At 38.0% G+C, this 10959-nt stretch overlaps 1 protein-coding gene across 9 annotated transcripts in view; it reads left to right on the top strand.

Moving 5' to 3' along the window:
- LOC311300449 (fucolectin-1-like) overlaps positions 1-10266 on the top strand; it is a 135722-nt gene extending 125456 nt beyond the window's left edge. For 4 of the 9 annotated variants that reach the window (XM_084424725.1, XM_084424721.1, XM_084424720.1 and 1 more), the window contains one exon: positions 9908-10265. In XM_084424725.1, the coding sequence (XP_084280851.1) occupies positions 9908-10035 (128 nt within the window). In that variant the 3' untranslated portion in view covers positions 10036-10265. Of the gene's footprint in view, positions 1-9907 lie in introns of all 9 variants that reach the window. The other 5 variants (XM_084424724.1, XM_084424723.1, XM_084424722.1 and 2 more) reach the window with 3 other exon arrangements.
- Positions 10267-10959: the final 693 nt, after the last annotated feature.

The following is a 10959-nucleotide window of genomic DNA, read 5'->3' as shown; positions in this document are numbered from 1 at the left end:
AAACAAAGGTCACAGCAACTTGTTTTCTCATTACTGAATGATTCAGCATTTTGAAACGAATCGCTTGACTCAAAGATTCAATGGTCAATCCATAAACATCTGTCTCAATCATGAATGACTCAGTCATTGGAATGAATCGTTTGAACGAATGAATCAATGACTCGCTCGTTAAGATGGTCGCCTGGCGACACCTAATGGCGGTTTAGTGTTATGTTTAAAAGTATCATTCTTTTCAACGTGCACCATTATCAATGTCCGTGCGGACGTCCGTTTTTTTACTTTCACTTTTATATTAGCGATTTAAAAGCACCCGCTCGTGTCACACGTCGCTTAACCGATGGGAAAATATCCTCACAGTCATATACCTAATAAATTTATATTTAAATACAATAGGCCTACCTAGTAAAACGTTTTATATACTATTTTGATATCCTTTTGGACACAAGAGGGCAGTATAGCCCTATGTTTGCTTTTTTGTTGAAACAAATAGCACTAAATAGCCTGTTTTTAACTTTTTCATACTTTTTGAATTGCAAAAACAGAATAAAATAGGTTTAGTTCTAATATTTGTATAATTTTATATAAAAATAAATGGTGTATAATTAAATTTTAAGAATATATGAGATGTTTTCTGATTCCTTTTTTGACATTATTTTAATCCCTCGCCATGTCAAAACCGTTTGAAATATTTAATATCCGTTCACAATTTAGCATCTTTAATGTATTTTCATCGTGTTAAAAAAGTTTGGTGTGAATAAAAAAAAAACCACTTAGCAGGAGTGGGTAAAAAGCAGAGGCTGAATTTGCAAATAAATCCACATTCAAACCAAAATATCTGACTTCCTATTGGTCGAAGCTAATAACTGTATATTAGAAAGTTGTCCGGCTCGATGAGACAAATGTACGTACTGATTTTTAAAACTGTGGGTAAAACTAACCCCCCCACTTTTGTCAAAAGCATTTTGAAAGTGACACACTTCCTGCTGCCAGTTGGTGGCGCTATAACTTTGACTCACAATAGTTACATCCATCTGATCGGCCTCTTACCACGAACACACTGGTGAAGTTTCATCAAGATCCGTTAATGTATGCAGAAGTTATACCACTTCGTGTTTCTCTTTTCTCGCCATAAATTCGTTTCCTCGCCACGGCCAAACCGTTCGAGATATCAAAAATCTGTCCGCAATTTAGAATCCTCAATGTCTTGACTTCATGCACACCGAGTTTGGTGGGGATTGGATGAATTCTCTAGGAGGAGTACTTCGCATTCCACAGCAAGCGTTCTCCAAACAACCCATAATTGCCGACTTCCTGTTGGGCTGGCGTAAAACTTAGAGCACGAAAGTTGTTCAGCCCTATGTGATCTATATGTGTACCGAGTTTCATATCATTACATGCAAGTGTGTTTGATTTATGGACAAGTGTTCGGATCCCATTCCAGGGGGCGCTGTTGAGCCCCCCTGCCACACCCGGGTACCAGCTTCAGCCCAGCCCTGATGGCCGAGGGTTCTGACCTGTGTGCAAAGTTTCAAGAGTTTTCGAGCACGTTAAAGGCCCCAAAAGCCCCTGAAACCTTGAAAAACAGGAATTTTAAACAAATCTCACTCAAAAGACAAATCCCCCCACCCCTCACACACACAGAGACGCAGAGGCAGAGAGAGAGGGAGAGAATTCTACAAAAAATCACATTCAAACCAAAATATCTCACTTCCTGTTGGTCACAGCTTATGACTATAAATTAGAAAGTTGTCCGGCTTGATGAGAACAATATACATAACGATTTTTGTGACTCTACTTAAAACTAAGCCCCCATTTTTGACTAAAGGTGGCGCTACTGAGCCTCTCACCACGCCCGTTTCTGAAACTTTGCACATGTCTACCGGCTAATAAATGTGATGTGTCTGTCGAGTTTCATCCAATTTCAAGTATGTTAAGAGTCTCAAAAGCATCTGAAAAGAATATTAAAGTTTGATGCGTTGCCACGGCAACAGTATTTAAGATATCAATAAACCTTTCACAGGTCTACATCTGCCGTGTGTCTACATTATACACATAAAGTTTGAAGCAAATCGGGTAAAAATAAGAGGGTGATTTCAAAGCATTTTGAAAGTGACACACTTCCTGCTGCCAGTTGGTGGCGCTATAACTTTGACTCACAATAGTCACATCCATGTGATCGGCGTCTTACAACGAACACACTGCGGAAGTTTCATCAAGATCAGTTAATGTATGCAGAAGTTATAACACACTTCCTGTTTATCTTTTCTCGCTATAAATTCGTTTCATCGCCACGGCCAAACCGTTCGAGATATCAAAAATCCGTCCGCAATTTAGCATCCTCAATATCTTGACTTCATGCTGACCGAGTTTGGTGTGGATCGGATCAATTCCCTAGGAGGAGTACATTAAATTCCACAGCATGCGTTTTTCAAACAACCCATAATAGCTGACTTCCTGTTGGGCAGAGCTAATAACTTAGAGCGCGAAAGTTGTTCGGCCCGATGAGATCTATATGTGTACCGAGTTTCATACTAATACGTTCTTGTATGTGTCCAAGATTTAAGATTGTGTTCTAGGGGGCGCTGTTGAGCCCCCCTGCCACGCCCGGGTACCAGCTTCAGCCCGGCCCTAATGGCCGCGGGTTCTGACCTGCGTGCAAAGTTTCATGAGTTTTTGAGCACGTTAAAGGCCCCAAAAGCCCCCGAACCCTTGAAGAACAATAATAATAATTAAAGCTGCAAGCAGCGATGAAAGGGCCCTCGCACCCGTGCCATCAACACTCGGTGGTTTTAGGAAGACAGAGCATGTTTGGGAAATGTACATTTAAGGAGGTATATATAGTAAGAGTATGTCAAAGTCAGTTACAAAATGTTTTGTATAATGGTGATAATAGCATGCTTCATGACTCAGCTAAGTGTTGCTAGCATGTTTAGTCTGTTTCTAGCATGCTCAGTACACAATAATTATGTGGTTAGTACTGCATTACTGTGTTAACCATGTCAGTTTCTGTTGCCAGTAGGTGGCGTTATGACTATAACTGAATATGAGCATGGATGTGTGTTCAGGACAGAACTCTTATCAAACGTGTGAAGTTTGGTGCAAATTGGACATTGCCTTCTTGAGTAACAACAAAGTCATGTTTCATTGAATTAGCATTCTTTAGCACTTAGCTAAGCATTGTTAGCATGTTTTAACATGTTTCTAGCATGTTTAGAACTCAATGGCATTTTTAACATGTTGCTAGAACGGCATCAACGTGTTAAACATGTCACTTCCTGTTGCCAGTATGTGGCGCTATTACTATAACTGAACATTCTCATGCAGATGTGTTCAGGCCATGACTCTTATCAAAAGTGTGAAGTTTGGGGCAGATTGGACATTCCATGCCTGAGTTACAGCAAATTCCTATTTAATTGCAATAATAGCATGCTTTAGCACTTAGCTAAGAGTTTGCTAGCATGTTTTAGCATGTTTCTAGTATGTTGTTAACATGTTTAACACTTGCTGGCACTTTTTTATATGTTATTAGGAGTCCATAACAGTGTTAACATGTCACTTCCTGTTGCCAGAAGGTGGCGCTATGACTGTAACTGAATATAAGCATGGTCATGTGTTCAGGACAGAACGCTTATCAAAAGTGTGAAGTTTGACGCAGATTGGACATTCCATGCCTGAGTTACAGCAAATTCCTATTTAATTGCAGTAATATCATTCTTTAGCACTTAGCTAAGTGTTTGCTAGTATGTTTTAACATGTCTCTAGTATGTTGGTAGGATGTTTAGCACCTACTGGCATTTTTTTATATGTTATTAGGAGTCAAGAACAGTGTTAAACGTCACTTACTGTTCCCAGCAGGTGGCGCTATGACTATAACTAAATATGAGCATGGACATGTGTTCAAGAGATAACTCTTATCAAACGTGTGAAGTTTGGGGTAGATTGTACATTGCCTTCTTGAGTAACAACAAAGTCCTGTTTCATTGAATTAGCATGCTTTAACACTTAGCTAAGTATTGCTAGCATGTTTTAATATGTTTCTAGCATGTTTAGAACTCAATGGCATTTTTAACATGTTGCTAGAACGGCATCAACGTGTTAAACATGTCACTTCCTGTTGCCAGTAGGTGGCGCTATTACTATAACTGAATTTGAGCATAGACGTGTGTTCAGGCCATGATTCTTATCAAACGTGTGAAGTTTGGGGCAGATTGGACATTCCATGCCTGAGTTACAGCAAATTCCTATTTAATTGCAGTAATAGCATGCTTTAGCACTTAGCTGAGTGTTTGCTAGCATGTTTCTAGTATGTTGCTAACCTGTTTAGCACTTGCTGGCTCTTTTTTATATATTATTAGGAGACCACAACAGTGTTAAACATTTCACTTCCTGTTGACAGCAGGTGGCGCTATTACTATAACTGAATATTCTCATGTAGATGTGTTCAGGCCATGACTCTTATCAAACGTGTGAAGTTTGGGGAAGATTGGACATTCCATGCCTGTGTTACAGCAAATTCCTATTTAATTGCAGCAATAGCATGCTTTAGCACTTAGCTAAGTGTTTGCTAGCATGTTTTAGCATGTTTCTAGTATGTTGTTAGCATGTTTAGCACTTGATGGCACTTTTTTATATGTTTTTATATGTCCACAACAGTGTTTAACATGTCACTTCCTGTTGCCAGCAGGTGGCACTATGACTGTAACTGAATATGAGCATGGTCATGTGTTCAGGACAGAACGTTTATTAAAAGTGTGAAGTTTGGTGCAGAATGGACATTGCCTTCTTGCGTAACAACAACATCCTGTTTCATTGAATTAGCATGCTTTAGCACTTAGCTAAGTATTGCTAGCATGTTTTAACATGTTTCTAGCATGTTTAGAAGTCAATGGCATTTTTAACATGTTGCTAGAATGGCATCAACGTGTTAAACACGACACTTCCTGTTACCAGTAGGTGGCGCTATTTCTATAACTGAATATTCTCATGTAGATGTGTTCAGGACAGAACGCTTATCAAAAGTGTGAAGTTTGGGGCAGATTGGACATTCCATGCCTGAGTTACAGCAACTTCCTGTTTCATGGCGAAACATCGAAATTTGTCAGGCCGCCGAGGACCCGCTCTTCGACGAAAACTCAAGATCTTCGCAATTTAACGTCGCAAAGGCCTTAAGATTACACTCACCAAATTTGAAGATGATCAGATTAAAACTGTAGGAGGAGTTCGTTAAAGTACGAGGCCTGAAAATGGCAAAAACTGCACAAAAATCTGAGAGGAAGTTGAAAATGGCTGACTTCCTGTTGTGTTTAGGGCTATGCTCCAAGAGACTTTTTTGTAGGTATTAGGTCATTACATGTATGTACCGAATTTCGTGCACGTACGTGGAACGTTGCGGGAGGCGCACTCCGTTGAACTTTTATAGGTGGCGCTATCGAGCCATTTTGCCCCGTCCAATTCTGAAACCTATATCAGATGTAAATTTTCGCCAGTTCTGACGCGTGTGCAAAGTTTTGTGAGTTTTCGAGCATGTTTAGGCCCTCAAAAATGCAATTAAATGCGGAGAAGAATAATAATAATAATAATAATTAAAGCTGCAAGCAGCGATGAAAGGGCCCTCGCACCCGTGCCATCAACACTCGGTGGTTTTAGGAAGACAGAGCATGGTTGGGAAATGTACATTTAAGGAGGTATATATAGTAAGAGTATGTCAAAGTCAGTTACAAAATGTTTTGTATAATGGTGATAATAGCATGCTTCATGACTCAGCTAAGTGTTGCTAGCATGTTTAGTCTGTTTCTAGCATGCTCAGTACACAATAATTATGTGGTTAGTACTGCATTACTGTGTTAACCATGTCAGTTTCTGTTGCCAGTAGGTGGCGTTATGACTATAACTGAATATGAGCATGGATGTGTGTTCAGGACAGAACTCTTATCAAACGTGTGAAGTTTGGTGCAAATTGGACATTGCCTTCTTGAGTAACAACAAAGTCATGTTTCATTGAATTAGCATTCTTTAGCACTTAGCTAAGCATTGTTAGCATGTTTTAACATGTTTCTAGCATGTTTAGAACTCAATGGCATTTTTAACATGTTGCTAGAACGGCATCAACGTGTTAAACATGTCACTTCCTGTTGCCAGTAGGTGGTGCTATTACTATAACTGAACATTCTCATGTAGATGTGTTCAGGCCATGACTCTTATCAAAAGTGTGAAGTTTGGGGCAGATTGGACATTCCATGCCTGAGTTACAGCAAATTCCTATTTAATTGCAATAATAGCATGCTTTAGCACTTAGCTAAGAGTTTGCTAGCATGTTTCTAGTATGTTGTTAACATGTTTAACACTTGCTGGCACTTTTTTATATGTTATTAGGAGTCCATAACAGTGTTAAACATGTCACTTCCTGTTACCAGTAGGTGGCGCTATTACTATAACTGAATATTCTCATGTAGATGTGTTCAGGACAGAACGCTTATCAAAAGTGTGAAGTTTGGGGAAGATTGGACATTCCATGCCTGAGTTACAGCAAATTCCTATTTAATAGCATGCTTTAGCACTTAGCTAAGAGTTTGCTAGCATGTTTTAGCATGCTTCTAGTATGTTGTTAGCATGTTTAGCACTTGCTGGCACTTTTTTATATGTTATTAGGAGTCCATAACAGTGTTAAACATGTCACTTCCTGTTGCCAGCAGGTGGCGCTATGACTATAACTGAATATGAGCATGGTCATGTGTTCAGGACAGAACTCTTATCAAACGTGTGAAGTTTGGGGCAGATTGGACATTCCATGCCTGAGTTACAGCAACTTCCTGTTTCATGGCGAAACATCAAAATTTGTCAGGCCGCCGAGGGCCCGCCCTTCGACGAAAACTCAAGATCTTCGCAATTTAACGTCGCAAAGGCCTTAAGATTACACTCACCAAATTTGAAGATGATCAGATTAAAACTGTAGGAGGAGTTCGTTAAAGTACGAGGCCTGAAAATGGCAAAAAGTGCACAAAAATCAGAGAGGAAGTTGAAAATGGCTGACTTCCTGTTGTGTTTAGAGCTATGCTCCAAGAGACTTTTTTGTAGGTATTAGGTCATTACACATATGTACCGAATTTCGTACACGTACGTGGAACACAGCGGGAGGCGCACTCTGTTGAACTTTTATAGGTGGCGCTATCGAGCCATTTTGCCCCGCCCAATTCTGAAACCTATATCAGATGTAAATTTTCGCCAGTTCTGACGCGTGTGCAAAGTTTCGTGAGTTTTCGAGCATGTTTAGGCCCTCAAAAATGCAATTAAATGCGGAGAAGAATAATAATAATAATAATTAAAGCTGCAAGCAGCGATGAAAGGGCCCTCGCACCCGTGCCATCAACACTCGGTGGCTTTAGGAAGACAGAGCATGGTTGGGCAATGTACATTTAAGGAGGTATATATAGTAAGAGTATGTCAAAGTCAGTTACAAAATGTTTTGTATAATGGTGATAATAGCATGCTTCATGACTCAGCTAAGTGTTGCTAGCATGTTTAGTATGTTACTAGCATGCTTAGTACACAATAATTATGTGGTTAGTACTGCATTACTGTGTTAACCATGTCAGTTTCTGTTGCAAGTAGGTGGGGCTATGTCTATATCTGAATAGATATATATCTGAAGTTTGGGGCAGATTGGACATTGTATGCTTGAGTTACAACAACTTCCTTTAGCATTTCTAGCATGTTTTATGATGTTTCTAGCATTTTACATATTAATTTTGGGGTAGATTGGACATTGATTGCCTGAGTTACAGCAAATTCATATTTAATTGCAGTAATATCATGCTTTAGCACTTAGCTAAGTGTTTTCTAGTATGTTTTAGCATGTCTCTAGTATGTTGGTAGGATGTTTAGCACCTACTGGCATTTTTTTATATGTTATTAGGAGTCCAGAACAGTGTTAAACGTCACTTCCTGTTGCCAGCAGGCGGCGCTATGACTATAACTGAATATGAGCATGGACATGTGTTCAAGAGAGAACTCTTATCAAACGTGTGAAGTTTGGGGTAGATTGGACATTTTATGCTTAAGTTACAACAACTTCCTTGAGCTTTTATAGCATGCTTTAGAACTTAGCTAAGTGTTGCTAGCATGTTTCTTGCATGTTACATATTAAGTTTGGGGCAGATTGAACATCCCATGCCTGTGTTACAACAAATTCCCATTTAATTGCAGTAATAGCATGATTTAGCACTTGGCTAAGTGATTGATAGCATGTTTTAGCATGTTTCTAGTACGTTGCTAGCCTGTTTAGCACCTGCTGGCACTTTTTTATATGTTATTAGGAGACCACAACAGTGTTAAACATGTCACTTCCTGTTGCCAGCAGGTGGCGTTATGACTATAACTGAATATGAACATGGATGTGTGTTCATGACAGAACTCTTATCAAACGTGTGAAGTTTGGCGCAAATTGGACATTGCCTTCTTGAGTAACAACAACGTCATGTTTCATTGAATTAGCATGCTTTAGCACTTAGCTTAGTATTGCTAACATGTTTTAACCCTCTGGGGACCAAGCTGTTTTTGGGGTCCTTGAGATGTTCTGACATGCTCTGACATTTGTGCTTTTTTCAGTTATTTATAAACATGTTAATGGCAAAGGTGTAAATTCACTCTATATAGCACAAACAGGGCTACCATAATATGCGAGCAACGTGTATGTAGATGTTTGTATTTTTAAGAGAATAATGTTTATGCGTGGTTATTGGAAAAAATTAAAATGAAAGTTACTGAATTAAGACCACAAAACACATTTTAAATATGTGTCCACAAGACTTTTGACTAATGGATGTTGTCCCTTTCAGTTCTAGCTTCAAAATTATGTGAAAATAGTCTTGCTTTATCGTTCACAAAAAAAATACATTGATTTAAATGGTGTAAAACAGGTTTTGCTTGGAAAGCCAATATGCGAGGGGGAGGAGTAGTTTACACCTTAGATTACAATGTCCCACCCACTCTGCATAATGACTCTGCATAATTAGCCATTCATTCAGGTGTGACACTGACTGAGCCACAATGCAAGGACAAAAGATGTATTTAGAAGAAGACTTATATTGACCATTTAAGATTTCGCTTACATCTATCTTGTAAATATGTTTTGCTATTTTATTAAAAATGTTACAATTACAACAATAATTACAATTTCAACAATATTTCAAGTGTACTCTTTCTTTGTAAAAAAGAAAAAGAAAAAAGATTATAGGCCTACATTTTATCATATGTATTCATTATTTTGAATATAGCAAATATATATATATATATATATATATATATATATATATATATATAATATATAAATAATATAGTTATATATATATATAGTTATATATATATATATATATATATATATATATATATATATATATATATATATATATATAACGTTAGATATGAGCAGAAATTGTTAAACAAAAGCTTAGGCTATTTGATGTGGCAGTATATTCTACAGTAGCCTAAAAACTGTACCCAAATCTAGTCAACAAGTGACTGACTGTAACATTGTTTTTATGAAATATTAGGGCATATAAATGCTAATTTGCAGTTTAATACGTTGCTCATACAAATACATTTTATTTCAACATATTCCAGTCGATTTTTACTCATCTCAGTAGGCTATAGCAAAGCAGTTTATTCTTTCACACACAGACGCGCGATTCATATTTAGGCTAATGTAATGATAAATCACGAGGTTCCATCTGAGGGTGGCATTTCATTCACTTCACCCAACCCCCAAAATAGAAGGCAGCGCAGGAAGGGTCATAATAAAAATCCTGTAACTAATAATGCTGCAGATGCGCTTTCTGGGTTACTAAAACACATGACTGTTTAACATTACTGTATTGAATTAAGAGTTTTTGCCCATTGCTGCTACTTTCAGAATCACATGAGAGAGCGATGAGAAGGTTTCTTTGTCTATATATACAGAGAGGCTATTGTATCTTCTGGGGAAGTACCGCTGACTGGACAATCATGCGGAGATCGAGAAAATTGTTAGAGTCAAGCTGAAGACAGCAGTTGTTCATGTAATGTTGAGATCATGTGTGCCTTACAGTAAATATGATGAAGACACCTGAAATCGGACTATAAAAGGAAAAGGACCAAAAAGATTCAACGCTCTTCCTTGCACCTACAACTCGAGACTCCAGCTTTTCCGAGCGCAAGAAGCCACATGCTCTAGCTAAATATTCCTCTGTTAGACTAGTACTTATATTATAATCTGTAACAAGTATTCCTTTTACTTTGATTCTTTTAATAAATATTGTTAAACATTTATTATAATCATTGGACTGGAACTTGGATTTTTGAGTACTGTCTCTTTCTTCACACGGGATCAGGAAGACCCACAACTGAAGAAAGACATCACAGGATAGGTGAGCATCTCTTTTCTAAAAAGAAAATATATGCACTGTGATATTTGATTGATTTAATAAGCCTAGCCAAAGAGGCAGTTTACGACAGGGTTATTGTTGTATAACAAACACGGTTCAAGGGTACCTAAAAAGATAGACTTATATTACAACGGGGACATCTATTGTCATTATAATGAACTATTCTTATGGTCAACTATTATGAGTGTAGTTTATTATCTTTATAATAGAATACGAAGTTGTAAAGACTGATCATCTAACTCTTAAATGGCACAACTATAGGATAGGCTCTATAGTTATCGCGGGGCTATTTTACGTCCTGGATAGGATATAAAATAGCTTGGAACGATATTAATTGTGAAAATAATCCATTACACTAAACAGTCTTTACAAATATGTACCATTCATTCATCTCGCAGAAAGGCGAGTCATATTATAGAAATGCGATTCATCTTTTTGCGGTTTGCATAGGCCTACACTAACGTTATTCCATAACGTTATTCCATAACGTTATTCCACATCAACACTTGAGAAAAGAAAACAGCCTACCTCACTCCTCAGC

Source organism: Rutilus rutilus (assembly GCF_951802725.1).
Source record: "Rutilus rutilus genome assembly, chromosome: 11".
Lineage (NCBI taxonomy): Eukaryota > Metazoa > Chordata > Actinopteri > Cypriniformes > Leuciscidae > Rutilus > Rutilus rutilus.
Note: the sequence above shows the minus strand (reverse complement) of the source record. Positions and strands in the feature narration are given on the sequence as shown.